General features: G+C 41.7%; 1 protein-coding gene across 1 annotated transcript in view; it reads left to right on the forward strand.

The window, feature by feature from the left end:
- The window catches only part of LOC126196750 (centrosomal protein of 76 kDa-like), a 143,316-nt gene that overhangs the window by 75,231 nt on the left and 45,200 nt on the right, over positions 1 to 22,885 (forward strand). Inside the window, exons 4-5 of the mRNA XM_049934589.1 lie at positions 7,279 to 7,525; positions 17,413 to 17,587. Coding sequence (XP_049790546.1) covers positions 7,279 to 7,525; positions 17,413 to 17,587 — 422 coding nt within the window. The remainder of the gene's footprint in view (positions 1 to 7,278; positions 7,526 to 17,412; positions 17,588 to 22,885) is intronic.

Here is a 22,885-nt window from a genome sequence, read left to right on the forward strand (position 1 = left end):
TCCGTAACAAGATGCAATTTCGAGCCATATAGAAAAACACCAAACTTATGAGAGCATAAATAATGGCCAAAACTTCTTTTTCAATTTGAGAATACTTTTATTGGGCATCCGTGAGCGTTTTGGAGGCATAAGCAATGGGTTGTTCTGAACCGTCAGAAAAACAGTGCGCAAGGACTGCACCGACCCCGTATTGAGAGGCGTCTGTGGCAAGAACAAGATGTTGGCCAGGTCGATAAGTAGCCAGGCACGGGGCCTGTTTCAGCATAGTATTCAATTTCTGGAAAGCCGCATCGCATGACGAGGACCATTGAAAAGGCAAGTTTTTATGCAACAGGCGATGCAAAGGCTGAGCCACCGAAGCCGCAGATGGTAAAAACTTGTGATAGTATGCTATTTTCCCCAAGAAGGCCTGCAGTTGCTTAACAGATGTAGGTCGAGGAAGGGCATCGATCGCAGCGACAGTTTGCTGAAGCAGACAAATACCATCCCGAGAGAGTTGAAACCCCAAGTACATGATAGATGCCTGAAAAAATTGTGATTTCTGAAGATTACACTTAAGACCGGCAGTCTGTAAGACATGAAAAAGGGTGCGGAGATTTTGAAGATGTTCTTCAGTGGTGGAGCCAGTGACAACAATGTTGTCCATGTAATTGATACAGCCAGGGACAGTGAGCAATAATTGTTGCAAGAATCACTGAAAGAGAGCAGGGGCGCTAGCAACCCCGAATGGCAAGCGTTAGTATTGATAGAGGCCGAAAGGCGTGTTAAGAACCAGAAACTGCCAGGAAGCAGTGTCGAGAGGAAGTTGATGATAAGCTTCTGACAGGTCAATTTTAGAAAAATACTGGCCTCCAGCAAGTTTATTGAACAGTTCTTCAGGACGGGGCATAGGGTAAGTGTCGATGAGGCATTGAGCATTTACAGTGGCTTTGAAATCGCCACAGAGACGAATATCACCATTTGGCTTAGCAACGACAACGACAGGAGAGGACCACTCACTGGAAGTGACAGGAAGCAAGCCCCTGAAGTAGTGAGACGATCCAACTCCCGTTTTGCCCGATCATGAAGGGCCACAGGAATGGGCCGAGCAGGGGGTTTGAGCGTGATATGAGCTTCAAAGTCGTTTGCACGGCCTAACCCAGGAGAAAAAAGGGACGAAAACGTCGTCGACAAGGAATCCAATTGAGCATAAGGAATAGCATCAGAGACAATATTGACAGAGTCATCTATGGAGAACCCAAAAACTCGAAAGGCATCGAAACCAAAAAGATTTTCTGCGTAGCTCTGGTCGACCACAAATATGGGAACAGTGCGAACGATGGATTTGTAAGATACCTCAGCATGAAACTGTCCCAAGAGAGAAATCTTCTGTTTATTGTACGTCCGTAATTGCCGAGTGATAGGTGACAGGAGTGGAGAACCCAACTGAAGATACGTCTGAGAATTAATTACAGTGGCAGCAGAACCGGTATCCACCTGCATGCGAACATCTCGACCAAAGATTTGGACAGTGAGGAATAACTTCCCTGAAAGGGAAGAAGTGCAATTGACAGACAACACAGAATCAGAATCAGCGTCACGTTCATGAACATCATGTATGCGGTCGGATTTGCAAACGGAAGACACATGACCTTTCTTTTTGCAATTGTGACACACAGCCCAACGTTGGGGATAATCCTCGCGTGAATGTTTCGTAAAACACCGCGGACATGAAGGAAGTTGCCGGGGGTTTTGCTGCAGTTTCTTAGCGGGTTGTTTACGGTTAGGCCGAGGCTGCGCGTGGGAGCGCACTGCGGCCACATCGGCTGGCGGGGCGCACCGCACGCGTCGTCAACAGCGCACAGCGGCTGTATTTCCCCGACATCACCCCACGCCTCTATTCGCGCCCCAGCGGCGCGAGAAATTTCAAAAGACTGCGCAATGGAGAGAACTTCATCTAGAGTCGGATTTGCCAACTGAAGGGCACGTTGCCGAACTTCTTTGTCGGGCACTGACCAGATAATAGCATCCCGTACCATGGAATCGGCATAGGATTCTTTGTGAATGTCAGTAACAAATTGACACTTTCGACTGAGGCCGTGAAGTTCAGCAGCCCATGCGCTATAGGATTGATTCGGTTGTTTTTGACAATGATAAAAGGTAACACGAGAGGCTACCATATGCGTTTGCTTTTGAAAATAGACAGACAGAAGTGAGCACATTTCAGCAAAGGACAAAGACGCAGGATCCTTCAAAGGAGCCAATTGCGACAACAACCAATACATTTGAGGTGAAATCCAGGAAAGGAACAGAGATTTACATGGTTGTTCATCCGTGACATGAAATGCCAAGAAGTGCTGTCGAAGATGTTTTTCATAATCAGCCCAGTCTTCTGCCATCTCGTCGTAAGGAGGAAAAGGAGGTACATCCAACGACGAGAAACGCCCCGCATTTGACGCCGCGATGAAATCGCGAATCGCCGATGTGAGAAGCGCTTGCTGTTCTATTAGACCTTGCAATAGTTGTTCTAAAGTAGCCATGGAAACCTGCGGGTCAGCTATGAAAAGGAAAAATCCACTACCTCGTCGCCAATTGTTATAACGTCAAGTTGAACACATATATTTCAAAAACGGCGCAACACATGTGAGTCACAGGGCAAGTTTACAAAGCAAGACATGTGAACACGGTAACATTCAAATCAACTCTGAGTCCAAGTCTGGCGGACGCTGACCGGCTGGCCGCTTAGGTGACGCGGCTGCTGCATGGCTGGCAGACAACGCCGCATGTAGAGGACGCGCGTAATTGCGCGGCGGCACTTTGAATGATCGGCATGTCACAACACTGAGTCCTAGAATTCTCCTTCTCATAATGCAGGTCCAGAAATCTGCAGTCAAGACTGTCGTGGAACCAATGGAGCCTTTGGACTCTCCACTCAACTTCAAACCAAACGACCCTGAGCAACTGTGGGTATGAAGCTACAAATTGTGAGCTGTGCTTGCAGCCTGTGAATGAGATCAGCAATCTTCACAATTTAGCCAGTCACCTGTATGAACTGAGAGTGGCCTGAGAACCGTAGCAATAGGCATCATTGGGCCAATGTTAGTCACAGCTTGGAGATGACCGCCCACTACACCCTCAAAAACTGCAGGCAAGGCCTTGTCCACATCTCCTTTTAGATTACAGAATGAATTGTTACTTTGCAGTGGAGTGTGCACTGATTTGTATCTTCTTGGCAGATTAAAACTGTGTTGCAGACTGGGACTCAGACCTGGAACATTTGTCTTTCCCTAGCAAGTGCTCTAATAACTGAGCTATCCAAGCACAACCCAGGGCCCATCCTCATAGTTTTACATCTGGCAGTACCTCATCTCTGTCTTGGATAGGTCAGTCAGTAGAGCACTAGGGGCTTAGTAGGACCCTTTTTCTTTGAAGCTACTGTCACTGGAGAAGTGTACCTGAAATGTTACGCACATCAATTTTTCCAGGTATACGTGCACTTATGGAGCTGATGATGAGGTCTTCTACCAACAGGATGGGGCGCCACCACACTGCCACCTAGCCCGCATCTCGTGGTCGTGCGGTAGCGTTCTTGCTTCCCACGCCCGGGTTCGTTTCCCGGCGGGGTCAGGGATTTTCTCTGCCTCGTGATGGCTGGGTGTTGTGTGCTGTCCTTAGGTTAGTTAGGTTTAAGTAGTTCTAAGTTCTAGGGGACTGATGACCATAGATGTTAAGTCCCATAGTGCTCAGAGCCATCACACTGCCACCTAGCTGTATGAGCCTTCCTGGATGACAATTTTCCAAGGCATTGGATTGGACGAAGAGGGACAATTGAGTTCCCTCCACGGTTGCCAGGTCTAGCACCTACAGACTTTTACTTGTGGGGAATTGTAAAAGATAACGTCTATCGACGTAAGCCACGCACGCTGGAGGAACTTCACCAAGAGATTACAGCGACATGTGCAGCGGTCTCCATTGTAACATTGACTGACATAGTTGTGGCGACCCCTCATTGTTTTTTTATGTGTATAGTCATCAGTGGTGAACATTCTGAACATTTAAAGTAACCATGTGTAAGCTAAATGTAAAATAAACACATAAGTAATACTTTTTGTTCCTTAAAGTATGTATACATTTTTCTGGCAGACTCTGTATATAAGATCTAAAGTCTCTCTCATTCAGCATTCAGTTTAGTGCAATGCCCTGAGGAAGGCTTTCAAATAGCGGCCAAAACTTCAGAGTATTTTATATATTGACAGTGCAGTCAACAGCCCAGAAGAATTTTATTGACATTGGCAATGGCTGCAGAAGCCTAAGTTTACATTGTCTTCAAGTTCATTTGCTTTTTTATAGTATTTCTTTATGTTCTGTCCATCTTTTAACTTTCTCTTCTTTGCTTGGGGTACTTGCTTTCCATGTGAGTTTCTGATATTCACAGAGCTGCTTCCCATTTTCTCCAAAGGTCTGTTTCATTTTCATATTGGCAGCATATATCTTTCTACATGTGCATGCTTCTACAGCCTCCCACTTGTTTGCTAGCAATTTGTGTGTAGCAATTTCATACTTTCTGTTAATCAGCTGTATTTCCTTTTGTCTGCTCCAGCTGTATTTCCTTTTGTCTGCTCCATTTGGTGCCCTTTTCATATCATCATCTATGTTAAATTCAAAATCTCTTTTTTTACACAAGAATTTCTGCTAAGCCTTGTCTATTTGATCCTGTGCTGTCTTCCCTATTTCATCTCTCAAAGCTACCTGTTTGTCTTCTTTTGTGTTCATTTCCTGTGGTTCCATCAGTTGTTGCTGAATATTCCCTCTGAAACTCTTAACACAACCTCTAGTTCTTTCAGTTTATCTAAGTCCCATCTTCTTAAATTCCTACTTTTTTGCAGTTTTAATCTGAAATCATAACCAATAAATTATGAGCAGAGTGTGTGTATCAACCCTTAAACATGTTTGACAGTTTAAAATATGGTTTCAAAATCTCTGTCTTAACATTATATAGTCAATCTGAAATGTTCGAGATTCTCCAGGTCTTTTCTATGTATACAGCCAAGTGTTGACACTGATTAAATTATACTCTGTGCAAAATTCTACCATGCAGCTTCTGATTTCTTCCTTTCTTCCAGTCCATATTCTCCTACTGTTTTTCACTCTCTCCCTATTCCTACTATTGACTTCTAGTTCCCCATAACAATTAAATTTTTGTCTCACTTAACTTGCTCAATAATTTTATTTCTCGCATTATAAATCCCTTTCATCTCTTTGTCATCTGTGGAACTAGTTGGCATACAAACTTGTGCTACTGTGGTGAGTGTTGGCTTTGTCTCTATCTTGGCTACAATTATGCACTCACTATGCTGTTCATACTTTGACCATACAGTAGAGCTACAAGCCCTCACAAAAAATAATGGATGTAGTTTCCTTTTGCTTTCAGCTGTTCACGGTAACAGCACAGCAAGGCCATGTTGGCTAATGTTAGAATCATCCAGGCTGTTTCTACTGCAACTATTGAAAAGCCTGCTGCCTCACTTCCAGAACCATATCTTTTACTGGTATCTCCACAGATATCAATGCATTGTGATTGGCCTTATGGTACGTCCATCACCATCGTTGATGCATGCAAGCCTCCCATCTTGGTAAGATTCATAAGAATTGCAGGTAACCAAGAGATACCGAATCAAATTACATTGAAAAGGGAGTTATGACACAATTTGACTAAAAGAAGGAATCACTTGATAAGAGACATCTTGAGGCTTCAAGGAACTGCCAGATTGGTAATGGAAGGGGAAGTGTGTGGAACAGAAATTGTAGAGGAGGACAAAGGCTTTACTACAGTAAGCAGGTTCAAATGGATTTAGTTTTCTCTAGTTATGGAGAAATGAAGAAGGTTGAACAGGATAGACTATCATGAAGAGCTGTATCAGACCATTCTTCAGACTGGAAACTACAACAATAACAGTAGGCTGAAGAAAGAGTGAATCAAATATATTAAAGTTTTGCATGCACAGTAATTTTTGTACTTCACCTATTTTACTTACCTGCAGTTTCTATCTAATTATAACAACCAAGACAGTGCAGCTGACGGAGAACATTTTGATTTAATTTGAGATTCTATACTGTCCAATCACATTGTCACCATCTGTCAAAAGCCTGAATAACCACCTTTTTCAGAAAGGATTGCTGTGAGATGTGTAGGAAGAGGTTATTGAGTACTGACTCCAGAGCCGTGCAAAAGCTTTCTCAGTTGAGGATCCATGGCGTGGGCATCCTGACCAAGGTGGTCTTGCAGATTCTTGACTGGATTGAGATTCAGGGAGTTAGGGGAATATGGTAAACCCATCCTGGTGCTCTTGGAACCACACACATGCACTGTGAACTGTGTGTTATGTTGTATTGTCTTGCTGGTGGAAGCCATCTAGCCAAAGAAAACCAAACCACATGTAGGAATGGACATATTGACTTGTTCTGATTGATTGTGCCTTTCATAATGACAAATTCACCCAGGGAATGCATAAAATCATTCCCCAGACCATAACACTCCCTCCTCTGGCCTGGACCCTTCTGATAAGTGTTGCAGGGTGTTTTCAGACATTTCATGTTGTACACAACAACAGCCATCTGTTGATGGAGCACAAAGTGTGATTCATCTGAAAAGGCCACTTGTCACTCAGTGGATGTCCAGTTGTGGTACTCACTTGCAAATTCCAGCCTCCATCACAAATGACAAGCAGTCAGCATGGCTGCATGAACAAGGGGCCTACTGCAGAGGCCCATACACAGCAACATTTGGTGAGCAGTCATTGAGGAGACACTGTTGGTAGCCCCTTGGTTTACCTGGGCAGTCAATTGCTCAACAGTTGTACATTCGTACACACTTCCACAATTCATTCCTGTCATCTACGGCCTATGGTGCACCACATTTGCCTTGGCACCAGTTATGGAAAGTGCCATTTAGAGATGCACAGTATACTTGACCACAGCAGCATGCAAATGGCTTACAGACATAGCAATTTTGGTAATGCTTCCACTGTTGGCCCCAAAGCCAATGATCATGTTGTTTTGAATGTCTGATAAATTGCTCTGTTTCTGCGTTATGATGACTGCATTGTTTTTCGCATCCCCTCAACAAGCTTCATATACCCTCCACTGCTAGTGCTGTGACCTACTGTCTCTGAGATGTTATTGCATGTTGAACATTGGTGGTGAATACATTAATTTGAATGGACCATGTATTTTGATACATACTTGATATTGTTCTAGATCTCGTGCAGAGCAAAATTACAAACTTAGTTTTCCTTTTAGGAGCTGAAAATACTATACCAGTTGGAACAGTGGAAGTTAAAGTGTCACTGGTGCCTGCTTTAAGCCAGCAACTATCACAGAATGTAATTACTGCCCAAAAGAATTTGGAGAAGTCAGTGAGAACAGAAAGGTGCAAAATATTTTTGCTGTATGCTAAAACATGGTGGAAGGATTATTTATCAGTTAGGTCAGAGCATTCCACAAGAACTGTCAAAATATATGCTCAAGATGAAAATTTGGAAACAAAGTAAGAATGGATATGTACTATATTTTGAAGATATTACAGTTAATTAATGTATTCTCATTGTTCCTAATTTCTTTTGTTGTGCTAGAACTTTATACTATTTAGTTTTGAACAGTCCCCCAGCACCATACAAGAATACCCCTTTATGAAATGATTCATCAAATGAGGTGTGCAGCAGTGAAAGTGCTAACACATGACAGCGTATTTTGAATTATAACATGCTGATACATAGCATGCTAGCTAATACATATGGTTAAATTAAAAAACAAGATCATAAATACAATAAGACAAAACAGTTTATATTGTAAACAGTACATCCTAGCAGCACATATGAAACTACTTGTTACCAGCAAGTGGTGCATTTGCAAACTTAACAGATAACATGATCTAACTAATCCATTGTAAATTGAGGGTTAGCACTTTCTTCTTTCATTTGTATGTTGATATTTTTCTTTGAGATGAGACTTCTTAGTATTATAACAAAACAGCAGCCTTACTCATGTCAGCTGGCAAGTTATAGTTTGACTTAATACTGATTGATGACTTTTTTGATTTGGGCTTGGGGTGAGAATGCTCTACACACTTCCTTCCAGTACCTTAGTACTTTCTCCCATATTCATTTCATTTGACCCAACAAGGCACTGTCCTGAATATCAACCTCCACTTCACTGGTGACTCAGTAAAAGCTTGGTTCACACCAAGCATACTACTAATCAACAAAGCCTGCAATCAGCAGTGCCACCTGTTCACGTAAAGAGATGTCTCTCCCATTCATTCTGCTCACCTGTGGACACATCATTTGCAGAGAGAAGCAATTTCTCTACCAGTATGCAGTGCCATATCTCCACATACGCACAACTCTGGTATCTGACTGTGCAAAAGTTGAAAGCCTGCTGGAAGAAATGGACCTAGTTAGCCGTTAGAGGGCATTGTATTGCCACAGTTCTGCATTTGCAGTGTGAGCTCACCACTTGTCATGCCATGTGAATATGCATGCCAATACAAATGCAACCACCCAGTGAACCATCAGTCCTATAATCACATCTGATATTTTTTGCTGTACTATGGACCATTCAATAACAACTGCAGTTGGCACTTGATCTTTCTCTCTGGTCACAAGTCACAATGTCTCTCTCTTTGCTGTTGATCAGTTGACACCGTTGTGGTGAGGATTTCAGCTTTGCATTTCATTTGTTATGTATGTTGCTTTGATTTGTCCTTGTCTGTGTCCTGTTTGCTGTCAGTCTCCTGTGTTTAGCTTGACTACCGCTTGGTGTCATGTTCTCTTCTGCAGTTTGAAGCTTCAGATGTTTCTCTTCTGGCTTCTGATGCATGTGCTGATATCTGGTTACTTGCGGATATAGCACTGGGAAAAAGGAAGTTATTCAATAGCATGGACATTAAATTGGTTTGTCTGTTGGAGCAACAACAGCAGCTAATGCAACAGCAGCAACTTCAGATGTAGGGTTCCTACAAAAGTTGCTACAGCTTCAAACGGACAAGCTTCGAGTGCACGAGGTCACTTTGCTCCAGGCCTCAGTGACCCCCTGCAGGCAATGGCTCCCATTTGTGCTCCATCATTTTCACCTTTCAGTGACACTATGGAGACTGGGACACATATGAGTATTGACTGAAACAACATTTGACAGCATTTCAAGTCATGAATGATTTGTTGCAGTGATTCTTATTTTTGTCTTGGATGTCACTGGACATGTTTTTTGTACTCCACAGATTCGCACCTCTGTCTGATGCTATCATGCTCTTCTTTCAGGAGATAAGCACTTTGTTGACTAATTAGTATTCCCAGAGATAACATGTGCTTGCCTCCGTGCTGGAGTTTCACCAATACCAAAGCAACCCAGACAATCATACCACTCTTGGATCATTGACTTGCGAAGTCTCAGCTGCAAATGTGACTTCACTTGTGTTAATCATGGCTGCAAGGCTTTTTACACAGACTCCATGATTCATGATGTCATGGTTGAGATGACATCCAATTCTGAGGTCCACACAGTGGCGCTGAAACTTGATAACCCATCCTTCGAGGACATCTTGCTCATCACACACTCATTCAAGATTGTGAAGGCTGCTAACGAATGACTCATTGTGATGCCACAAGTTGTGGTGGTTAACATGCCACAGCACAACATTGCAGGTGTAGGACAGTAGGATGACCCTCTGGTTGCAGCAGTGTTGTGGTTCATAGCTGGCCAACATCTCTGTAGTGTCTGAGACTCCCATCACATGTCATTGATGGGTAACAGCATCACTCCCTTCATGCCTGCCATGTTTTTCTGCTCTCTCCTGAGCACAATGTCTGGATTTCTGGGGGTCCACATGCACTGTGGTGAAGAGGGGCATCTCTGCTCATTGTGTCTAATAGGTGCATCTCTGCTCAGTGTGTCAAATTTGTGCAACCCACTCCATGAGTGCAGCAGAACTTTCTACAAGTGCTGCAGTCAGTGGTCCAAACCCCTCTCTGCCCAGGCAACCTATTCACGCAGAAGTCGTTTCTCACACTTTGCATTTCTCACCAGGATGTCTGTTTCTAGGTGAATATATGGGCCACTACTGCTTAGATAAATCAGACAACATGTTCCCAACTGTGGTCACCCATGTTCTCCCTACTCTCACTGCATTTGATGATTTACGGACATGGTTCTGTTCCTCCTTGTGGGTATTTATTTATTCTCATTTATTTATAACATTAACAGTACAGAGTAACTACTACCTTGAAATGTAAGGTGGGTTGAATGCTTCTAAATCTAACAGCAAAGACTTCTCATTGTTACAATATTATTGGTATACAGTTGTTAATGATTTTTTAAATAATATAAAGAACGTAATATTGAAAATTTGTCTAAAGTTACAGCGAATTGAATGCTTAACAATTGTTAAAATGTTTCTATACAATTTGTTTCTGTCTGGTTGATGAAAATATAATTTATATAATGCAAATGTCAAAGAAAAATTTTAAAAAGTAATACAGTGAGTGTGGTGAAAATAAGTTGCAATATGTAGATATACTGTATTTGGATGTGTAATATAATCTAAGTAGCATGTTGGTTGATAATGGCCCATTTCAGATGAGAAGGTCTTGGTGGAACCTCGAGCTATTCTCATCTGAAATGGTTTGTGCTTGTGTATGTTTATTGTGTTTGTGTATATTGATATATCACTGGTAGTGTCGCAACTCAGAACACTACATGATATTCAGCAGCTGTTTGTTTATCCTATTGGTAGTTGTGGTATATTCTATGTGATACCTTAGATAAATGCAGCTGGTATTACATGGATTAGGTAGGGTGTAGTTCCCGAACATTGAAGCCTGTGAAAGCTTCTGTGGCTCATCAGATTATTTGTCGCTGACTACCCACCTTCTACCAACATTGTTGGCTACCAACCACAGTTCCTTTCCAGGAACTGGATGATCTCAGCTCTTAAGTTTTCGTCTGCCTGATTTGAGGTGTGCCTCAGACTTTCACATGCACATCACCCCATGGCTGGATGCCACACCTAGTTTTTGCCAGACCAATTCCAGTGCTTTACAACCTGATATGAAGCAGAAGCTAGATCATTTCCAGGCTGCAGGGTTTATCAAGCCAGTGAAATCTAGCACATGGACCACTTCCCTAGTCATCACCAACAAGCCCAGTGGTTCACAAATTGTGCTGGGATTTTGAGGCTGCAATCAGTGCCCAGTTGCAGGTGGAAACGTATCCTATCCCCTGCCTGGAAAACTGTCTCACTGAGGTTGCTGGAGGGAAATACTACTCCAAGACTCACCTCACTAATGGTTAGCTCCAGTTACCCTTAGATGAGAAAATGCAGTACATCATTATTATTAATATACCTTTTGGTTTGTGTAAGTGCAAGCAGGTCCCATTTGGCATTGAACTGGTCCCCACAATTTTCCAAAGGTTTCTGGACCAGCTGACACAGCATATTCTTGCTTGCATGAATTACTTTGGTGATCTCATTGTCAAGGAACCCTCTCACCAGGAGCATTTGCAGAATCTCTGTATCCTTTACACAACCATGCAGGACACAGGCCAGCATTGTCGTTGAGAGAGGTGCAGGTTTTTTTCAGTCGGAAGTGTACTATTTGGGACACTGGCTCACCAAAGAAGGTATTAGGCCAACTAATCGGAATTTTGCTGCAATAGAATCTTTACCTTGTGTCACAAACTTAGCTGAATTACTGGTGTTTTTGGGCAAAATCAACTATTATTCCAAGTTCGTACCATGTGCGGGCCACATTGTGCAACCCCTCAGTGAGTTACAGGAAAAGGATATGCACTACATGTGGACCACTGTTTGCAACTGGGCTTTTACTCAATTGAAAATCATGCCGAAATCCGCCCCTTGCCTCACGGCAGTCTCTTCTGGTCAGTTTTTAGTTACTGCAGCTGATGCATATGCGTATGTCATTGGGGTGATGCTTGTGCACAGGAATGGGAATGCCTCTGAACAACCTTTTGCATATGCATCACTGATACTGACCCCTTCACAGTGCAGCTATTCCCAGACCAAAAAGGAGGCAATGATGATAGTGTTTGCCATTTAAAAAATTCATGTCTACCTTTGTGGGACACAGTTTGCCATAATTACTGATCACAAGTTGTTGGTGGCATTATTATAGCTTCATGGACTCAACAGCCTAACACCTCCAGCGCTGGGCATTGTTCCTGAGTGCACACTATTATAGTATCCGGAACAAGCCCATGGCATAGAATACCAATGGTGATGCATTGCCGCATCTACCCACTGGTTCAGACCCTGATTTCAGTCAACAGTAGGTCCTCCAATTCCACATCAGTATTAAGCAGTAACAAACACTGGATGGTTTTCTCATTATGGCTGCCCATGTCACTGCCACCATACACCAGGATCCCACCTTGTGGCAGGTCTTGTGTTACCTGATCCATGGCTGGCCATCTTACCTCATCTTCTGGTTGGCAGATGAGTTCAGTTCCTGGAAACATGTTTCTCGCAGAAGCCCAATTGTCGATAATGTCATCCTTTTGGACACTTGAGATGGGTGTGAATCATGTGGTCATCTTGGCTGATGTTCACCAATGGATGTTGAACTTGCTGCTCTGGGGATATTGAGGGATGTCCGACATGAAGGCCCTATTAATGAACGAACTGTGACAGAAGCCTGAAGGATAGGGGATTGACATACTAGGACATGCACTGATACTGTGAAATAGTGCATTGGTAATGGGTAGGCACTAGCCGAAATCTAGATTTGCCTAATAAAACCTGTAAGAAAAGGATGGCTGATTGTTGTACTCTGTGATTTGAAAGTCATCACAGTCATTGTGTGCACCCACATTCCTAATGGAAGGTACCTTGATGAAGGCACTATCTCACTGACATATGTACAGGCCAGGGATTAATGGCTGCATCAAAGCAATGGTCCATGGCTGCATGGCTTGTGCGTGGCATGAGACAATGCCCTCTCAGTCTTTAACCCCGTGGCCTACATTCTCCCCCTCCCACCTCTCCACTCTGCCTCCCTTGGGATTCAATCTGTGGTTTGCGTACTGTAAGACCTTCGGTACACACACCATCAGATTATTTGACTTATCGCTCTAACGAAGTAGGCGAGTGTCAGCAATATGTCTCGTGGTCTTATCGTAGCGTGTTTATCTTCTGCCGTTAGGTCAGACGATAGAAATGCCACTTGCACGCTTAGAGTAGCAGATTGACGGTGACCAACTTTAAACAGAACTTGGTTAATTTTCAAACAAATTTATTAAAATAATAAAAATCATAAACCTTACTTAACTTGATTCTGGATGCTATTTACAATTGACAATCTGAAGTTCCTTTGGTCTTGGTACGTTAATCTTATTCTCACATATCTCTGATACTTGGCAAAGTGTCTATACATTTCTCTTCATGGCTATGTACAGGAATATGATAATTTTATTAGGCGCAGACTGAAACTTGACTACAGACTAATGCAGACTGACTAATCTGAGGTCTGTACACTCATTATAATACCTCGAGCGTTCAGGTATCACTGGGCGAGTGTGATCCACGAGGAGAAAAGGTTCTACGTTAGCAGCAATCTCATTGGCTGCATTGCATATTAATACGCGGATCGGCGGAAGCAGAATTTGGTCCGTCTTTATGGTAGCGCCATCTCGTAGAGCAGAGACGGTCGAGCGCTGCGCCTGCGCTGTTGTGCTTAGCGGGGCGCGCTCTAGTGGGAAAGTTGTGTATGCGCTGCCTACACAGAACTATGTACACAAGAGAATCCATCTCAATTTTGTGCAGGCCCACTTTCAGGATCAATGTTGTTGCTCGTTGTGCACACTTATTCAAAGTACCCATAGTGTTGTAAGCATGGTGTCCACTATGACCAGCTGAGCCTTGGCTCAGGTTTTGACCATTAAAGGGTTGTGGTGCACACTGTTCTCTGATAATGATCTACATTTCATGGCATCTGCCTCCTCAGATTTCTCTGTATTTGCAGCCCTCCATTCCATTCTTCCTAGAATGGTGAAGGGGAATGTCACATATGGACTTTTTTTTTTTCTTTGGTCATCAGTCTTCTGACTGGTTTGATGCGGCCCGCCACGAATTCCTTTCCTGTGCTAACCTCTTCATCTCAGAGTAGCACTTGCAACCTACGTCCTCAATTATTTGCTTGACGTATTCCAATCTCTGTCTTCCTCTACAGTTTTTGCCATCTACAACTCCCTCTAGTACCATGGAAGTCATTCCCTCATGTCTTAGCAGATGTCCTATCATCCTGTCCCTTCTCCTTATCAGTGTTTTCCACATATTCCTTTCCTCTCTGATTCTGCGTAGAACCTTATCAGTCCACCTATTAGGCAGCAAATGAAAAATGTTTGCGATTCCTCTGCGACTACTTTAGCCCTCACCCTGTTTTCAAACACGTATTGAACCACACCGATTAATAATTGTAGCACACTGTGCTCCTCCAAGGGTGGCAACTGTGGACCCTGCTTCATCTTCTGATTCTGCTACCCTCAGAGCCCCACTCGTGTCCCTCCCAGTGTTACACTCGTGGTGTGGCTATGTGAGCCTGAACCTACAGGAGTACTGACGCTTGTATATTGGCAAAGCCCACAGGTGGCAGGTTATGTTTGTTGAAACACAGAGGGTGCCCCTGGCAGCAGCTTACGAGTCTGCACTATTGCACCAGAGATCCCTTCTACATCCACAAGGTGTCTTAGACCCCCAAGCACAGTGACGCCGAACACTCTCCCATTCCACAGCCAATGGCCGAAGGCACTAGGGGTTTGCCCATGCCTGCATTCCATGCTCCATGGCACCATCTGAGGCATTTTGGCCTGGATGTGGCTGTTTCAAATGGAAGGGACCTGATATTTGGCTCTGCAGATGCCCACCAGAGAAATGGATCTAGATGGCTGTTAGAGGGCACAGTCTCGTCGCAGTGCCACATTCGCAGAGTGAGCATGCCACTTATCTTGCCACTTGAGTACATTGATTGGCCAATAGTGTTCATCGTGGCTGAAAGAAATATGGCTGACCAGTGAAAAGTCAGTCAGTTCTGCACTCGCATCTGATATTGTCAATTACTATCATCGCTGTACTATAGATTATACAGTAACAACTTCACTTGGGACTTGGTCTTTCAACACTTGCTCACCAGCTACAAAGGACCACTTTATCACTCAGTGCCATCCCTGAGGAAAATAACTGGACCATATTCTTTGGCTCCTTCCCATAATACCCTAAAATGAGGGATGTTCCCCCTCAGTATTCTTTCCACAACTTCCAAAAGTGGTATACTTCTTCCTTCTAATTTGTGCAATATACTTGTTCATTTCTATGCTCCTATAGCTCCCAACACACTAACCTCTTGAGTCAGTTTTTTGTTTTGATCCAACTGCAAGATCAGCTCCATACATCAACTCACTACCTCCTGTTCTTGTCCTGACACAGACATTTCATACTTCTTAACATGGAGGGCCATCATTTACCAGCTTTGTTGTAGCAGTTTCACAGCATTCTACATTTTTTGCAATGATTGTTATCAAACTATCTACCCAGGTAAAAGGCCACTACCAGATATCCAGGTAGACAATTAGATCACCCTGTTACAGAACATCTTAGTCAACGAAGTGTGGTATTTTTAAATAAGGATTCAAAATCCATAGATTTTGATTACCCCAACTGCCTTGCCTTCACCTCCAAACAGTAGCAACTTTTCTGAATTGCACAAATGGATAAACAGCAACTTACCCTTGTTATGAAAGCCCCCTGGTCTCAATCTCCACTAGCATCTAAGAGTATGTATCCAGTGTGACATAAATTAGAATGACTGCCACAAAAGTGGTAACTTATACAGTCCTAATTCTTCTGATTCTTGAATATTTTTTGACAGTCTGGAACCCCTACAGGAGATAGAGGGAAGTGAAATAAGTTTGGAATGTTTTGTCACAAGTTTATACAGAAAATGTAAGAATGTGATGAGGATGGTCATAAAACCCTAGTGCTACAAGAAATGTATTACGCATCATAGAGGGGTCCACTATTAAAATTCTGACAGAGAAAAATTTCAGGAGGAGTTAGGCAACATTTGATATCTCCTGTATATGTATCAGAAATGAAGATGATGGGACAATAAGAGAAATTAGAGCTTATACAGAGCCTTACAGACAGTTGTGCTTAACATATACCATTAGTGAATGGAATAGAAGGGGACTCGGGGAAAATTAAAGTGATGCCAAATGTAGCTGACACAATTTGCTGGTGTAGTTGTTTATGTAGTTCCTGTTCTTCACCTGCTATCACCCACTCTCCTGTTCCCATTCATTTTGTCCACAAACCAGCCTCACATATTATCTATTACTTTCCTACTTAACTGTTGCTTACTCATTTTAAACTGCCTGTATCTATACTTTTGGTCCTTTGTATTCTCTGCTTTTCCCTTCTACTATTTTCATAATATTTCTACAAGTCTCTAAGCTGTGTTTTGCTTGTCACTGAAAAGAGACTTTGTGTCTTTAGATCAAGATTTGGATCAAAAGAGACTTTATTGTCCTTTCTTTGTCTGTTCACTGCTAAAAGATTCTTCTATTTGGTAGGCAGCATTAATCTGTACATATATGTTGAACTGTACTTGGAGTTACAGAAGAAACATGTTAATTCCCACTTCAGAGACTTCTGTTCGTTGATATTGGGATTAAAGTATCCACAATGAGATACAAGCAGATGATATGAGAGATAAATAAGGGACCATGAGAAGCAATTAAGGGATCATAAGGCGGTAATGAGAGAAGTGTATTGATAATTCTCCTTAGGAGAAACACACACAGGCTGCATAGTAGTTGAAAAGTTTTGTTGTACCATTGAAGTAGAATTGGTGATAATTCCATGTTTTGCAACACAAGGAAATAAATTCTTGTGTGTTGTAGAAAAAAGAAAATTGCATTTGCTGAAAATAAAAACTGTCTATTGCAGGAAACAGCAAGAAAGCTTGCAACAAAGTTCTAAATCTGCTGTTAATAAAAATATGGTAATGTGGTCAACCTCACCTACATCTATATCCTGTCAACCACTGTAAAGTGCACTGCAGAAGGCGCATCTCATTGTACTAGTTATAAGCGATTTTTACTATTCCGTTCATGCGTGGAGGACGGGAAGAATGATTGTTTAAATGTACTGTGCATGCTGTAATCAGTCTTGTCTTGTCATCATGATATCTGTGGGAGTGATACATGTTTCTTGACATGCAGTGATCTGCTCTAGATGAGTGATTGCCTTTTCTTATTTTCATTTATAACATTGAAAGAAAATGACTTCATGGTGTGAATTTTGGTAATTCCATTACACCTTTCAATTGATAAAAAACTTTATTTTGCAAAACAGTTTTCTACTTTCAGGCCAGTATTTACATTCTTGAAGGCCATGGAAGTGGGAAGACCATTTTTGGAAACACCAAGACAAGCAGCATGGTTTGTTTCACTGATACCTTTAGAAAATCCAGCCGCATCAAACACTTTACCCTTCAATGGCCATTGGAATAATCTTCATACGTTTTTATGCTGCAGGAAGGGTGTAAGGAAGTATAATTAATTATATCCACTTGTCTCACACTGATGTTTTCATTTAATTAGTATTTCCCTGGAATCTTGACTAATGGCACCATCTTTCAAAGCACCAATAGTAACCTCTCCTAAAGTTCTTGCAATATTACTTGGAAACATTCTTACATATATCTCAATCAGTTGTTATGTTTCAATATTTGTGTCACCTGATTGTCTAAAAAATTGTCATGGTCATAGTTTGAATTAGGTACAAACATTTTTTTGTTCATTAAAAGGTCTGAGATGGACGTGATTCAAATAATTACACTTTAGTTGGTTACGTGTTCCATTGTTCATATTCAAGTATTCATCTATGGAGTAGAAGAAGTTGTTAACGAGATATGATATTGATTTATTTTTGAGACGACTATTGCTCTCTGCCAGACATTTTATTTAACCTAATAATTTATCAAAAAGTTTTACTGCAGCATATTTTACCCCTTTCTGTGCCAAAGATAGGTTGAGTAGAGTATGGTGTAAGTCTTTCTTTATTCTGGTGTTCTAATCATGAATGTCACTGCTGTTTTTAAATTGGTCCATGTTGTTGAGAACAAATTTAATTACTGAGTAAATGTACTGTGAGGCTGTTGTATGATTCCTAACCTTTTAAATAGATGCCTACAAGATGTGTAACTATTATTCTAACCGCTTTCTTTCGAGCAGTGAATACTTTTTGCCTAAGGGTTGAGTTACCCCAAAATATTATTCTGTATGACATCAGAGAGTGAAAATATGCAAAGTATTTTACCTTACTAATTTCAGTATCCTCAAAATTCACAATTATTCTGATTGCAAAAGTTGCTGAATCTAGTCACTTTAGGAGATCCAAAATATGAATTTTCCAATTAAGATTCTCATCTACATGTACACACAAAAACTTAGTACATTCTACCCTGGCTACTGACATCCGTTGATGTGTTATATTTATGAAGTCAGGCAGCAGCAGCCAGCCGAGACAGACACAGCAACAGGGAAGTAACCGATTTTGTGACTTTTATGAGTTCTTAACCAGGAGAGAATTTTATAATATCATCTATGTGCTTTAATAGTTTAGTTTCGTGAGTTTCTACATATTAATTTAATATTTAATAGCCACAGTTCTCGTGTTTTTGTTTACATCAGAAAGTAAACTGATGTTGTAAAATATTACAAGTTCCTGATCAGGGGCGAATTATTTAGTTTCACCTGAGTGCTTTGGTTGTTAGGTTTTTGAATCTCTGCATAATAATCTAATTTATTAGACACAGTCCCTGCATTTTCATCAGTGTCTACAGCAGATTTCTGCAGCACATGCTGACAGTCAGTTTATCTGGGTAATTTAGCTTTCCACGGTCTTTAGTGTGTATAAGAATTGTGAGTTGTGTGTGTGGATGCGAGGCGAGTTGGTGACAGTTTGCTCTCAGCTCCAGGCTGCGATGACTTTGGTTACACAGCTTGAGGCTGCAGTGGATGGGCACCACTGTTGTGGGCCGGCCGTGGGGATAATCCTCCAATCGGTCCTCACTGGTGGCCAGCCCAGTTACGACTCGCACTGAGATTGGCCTCTCACCTGTCGTCGAGTTAGTCACCCCGGGGTGTAGCAGGTGGTGAAAGACTTCTCAGGGGGCCGCACGTAAGGCCTCCCCAGTTAGTCTGACAAAAAGGCTCTAGGTGCTCTCTGTGGCTGACACCGTCGCTGAGCCAGATGCCATCGCCTGTCCTGTTTTAGAGGAAACCTCTCAGCCTGCAAGATCTGCACAATCACAGAGGGTGGCATTATTGATAGTTGGGTGCTCCAACGTTAAGCGCGTTATGGGGCCCCTTTGGGACATGGCTGCCAAGAAGGGGAAAAAAACCAATGTGCACTCCATGTGCCTACTGGGTGGAGTCATTCCAGATGTGGAACAGGTCCTCCCAAATGCCGTGAAGAGCACAGGGTGCAGCCAGTTGCAGGTGGTGGCTCACGTTGTCACCAATGATGTGTGCCACTTTGGAACAGAAGAGATTCTCTGTGGTTTCAAGTGGCTAACAGAAGTGGTAAAGGCTGCCAGTCTTGCTTGCAAGATGAAAGCAGAGCTGACCATTTGTAGCATAGTCGACAAGATGGATTGCAGACCTCTGGTACAGAGCCGAGTAGAGGGTCTGAATCAGAGGCTCAGAAGGTTCTGTGACCATGTAGGCTGCAGATTCCTTGACTTTGTGCCAAAGAATGGTTGGGTTTTGGGTTCCACTGAATAGGTCTGGTGTCCACTATACACAGGAGGTGACTACACAGATAGCAAGGGTTGTGTGGCATGGACTGGGCAGTTTTTTAGGCTAGAGGGTCTCGGGAAAACACAAAAAGTGCTTCAGTCACAAAGGGTACTGGCCGAACACAGGAAGAATGTAGATACAGGAACCATCAGCACAACAGTTGTAAATTGTTGCAGCTGTGCTGGGAAAGTACCAGAGCTCCAAGTGCTAATATAAAGCACCGATGCTAAAATCATTACAGGCAATGAAAGCTGGCTAAAGCCAGGGATAAGATCAGCCTAAATTTTTGCGTAGGACCTAATGGTCTTGTGAAAGGATAGGCTAAACACGGTTGGCAGTGACGTGTTTGTTGCTGTTAGAAGTAATTTATCTTGTTGCAAAATTGAAGCAGATAGTTCCTGTGAGTTAGTATGGACAGAGGTCATTGTTGGCAACCGGAATAAAATAATAATTGTATCCTTTTACCAACCTCCCAATTCAGATGATAAAATTGCTGAAAGGTTCAAAGAAAACTTAAGTTTGCTTTCAGTCCTGTACCTGACTCATACGATTTTAGTTGGTGGTGACTTTAATTTACCTTCAATATGTTGGTGAAAATACATGTTTAATTCTTGAGGTATGCATGAAACAACATCCGAAATTGTGCTAAATGCATTCTCTGAAAAGTGTTTCGACAGTTAATTCATGGGCCCATGCGAATAGTAAACTGCTGTGAAAACACACTTGACCCCTTAGCAACAAATAATCCTGAGTTAATAACGAGCATCAAAACAGATATAGGGATTAGTGAGCACAGGGTTGTCATAGCGAGACTGAATATTGTAACCCCCAAATCCTCCAAAAATAAATGAAAAATATACCTATCCAAAAAAGCAGATAAAAATTCACTTGACACCTTCCTGAGAGACAATCTCCACTTCTTCCAAGTTAACAGTATAAGAGTAGACCAGATGTTGCTTTAATTTAAGGAAATAGTATTAGCAGCAAATGAGAGATTTATACCAAATAAATTAACAATTGACAGACCTGATCCTCTTTGGTACACAAAACGGGTCAGTACACTGTTGCAGGAGCGGGGGGAGGGGGGGGGGGGACATGCCAAATTTACACACATGCAAAATCCCCAAGATTGGTGATCTTTAACAGAAGCTCAAAATTTAGTGCGAGATGCTTATAGTGTTTTCCACAATGAAACTTTCTCTTGAAACCTGATAGAAAATCCAGAGAGATTCTGGACTTATGTAAAGTATGCTAGTGGCAAGACACACTCAATGCCTTCTCTGCCTGATAGCAATGGAGATAGTGTCGAAGGCAGTGCTGCCAAAGCAGAGTTACTAAACACAGCCTTCCGAAATGCCTTCACAAAAGAGGAGGAAGTAAATATTCCAGAATTCCAGTCAAGAAAAGCTGCAAACATGATCAATGTATAAGTAAATTTCCTCAGAGTAGTGAATCATAAATCACTTAATAAAAGCAAGTCTTTTGATCCAGACTGTATACCAATTAGGTTCCTTTCAGAGCAGGCTGATGCAATAGCTTCATATTTAACAATCATATACAACTATTCACTCAACGAAAGATCCTCAACCAAAGACTTTCCAAAGTTGCACAGGCCACACCAATATTCAAGAAAGGTAGTAGGAGTAATCCACTAAATTACAGGCCCATATCATTAACATCGATATGCAGCAGGATTTTGGAACATTTATTGTGTTCGAACATTATTAATTACCTTGAATAAAATTGTCCATTGACACAAAGTCAACGTGGATTTAGAAAACACCATTCTCGTGAATCACAACTAACTCTTTACTTGCATGAAGTACTGAGTGCTATTGACAAGGGATTTCAGATTGATTCTGTATTTGTTGATTTCTGGAAGGCTTTTGACACACAAGCGACTTGTTGTGAAATTGATTGCTTATGGAATATCGTCTCAGTTATGTGACTGTATCATGACTTCCTGTCAGAGAGTCACATTTTGTAATTATCATGACTTCCTGTCAGAGAGTCACATTTTGTAATAATTGACAGAAACTCATGGGAGTAAAACAGAAGTGATTTCTGGTGTTCCCCAATGTAGTGTTATAGGTCCTTTGCTGTTCCTTATCTATATAAATGATTTGGGAGACAATCTGAGTAGTCCTTGTAGGTTGTTTGCAGATGATGCTGTTGTTTATCTACTAATAAAGTCATCAGAAGAACAAAACAAATTGAAAAATGATTTAGAAAAGATACCTGTATGGAGTGAAAATTGACAGTTGACCCTGAACAGCGAAAAGTGTAAGTTAATCCACATGAGTGTGAAAAGAAATCTGTTAATCTTCAGTTACACAATAAATCCATCAAGTCTTGAGGCCATAAATTCAACTAAATACCTAGGAATTACAATTAAAAATAACTTTATTTGGAAGGAACACAGAAAATGTTGTGGGGAAGGCTAATAAAAGACTGTGTTTTATTGGCAGGAGAAATGGGGAGATAGTGCCACTGAAATGATACAGGATTTGGAGTGGACATCATTAAAACAAAGGTGGTTTTCGCTGTGGCAGAATCTTTTCACGAAATTCCAATCTCCAACTTTTTTCTCCGAATGCAAAAATATTTTGTTGACACTGACCTATGAAGCAAGAAAGATCACCATGATAAAATAAGGGAAATCAGAGCTTGTACGGAAAGATACAGGCGTTCCTGCTTTCTGTGTGCTGTACAAGATTTAAATGATAGAGAATTGTGGAGATGGTTCGATGAACCATCTGCTTAAATGTGATTTTCAGATTATTCATGTAGATGTAGATGATGTAGATGTACTCCTTGCAGCAGAAAATTGGATGTACTGTGTTTTTTCAAAGTTCAGAGCATGCCCATTCACAGAAAATCAATCAATAACTTTTCCAAAGACATTATTTGTATCATTTTCTATTGGAGTTTCTTTAACTGGATTAATAATGATTCTTGTATCAACAGTAACCAGTGTCAGTTTAGCTTCTTGTTTCAGATAAGAAGGGAGGTCATTCACATATATCAAGAACAGAAG

The sequence above is a fragment of the Schistocerca nitens genome, chromosome 1, assembly GCF_023898315.1.
Source record: "Schistocerca nitens isolate TAMUIC-IGC-003100 chromosome 1, iqSchNite1.1, whole genome shotgun sequence".
NCBI classification, from domain to species: Eukaryota; Metazoa; Arthropoda; class Insecta; order Orthoptera; family Acrididae; genus Schistocerca; species Schistocerca nitens.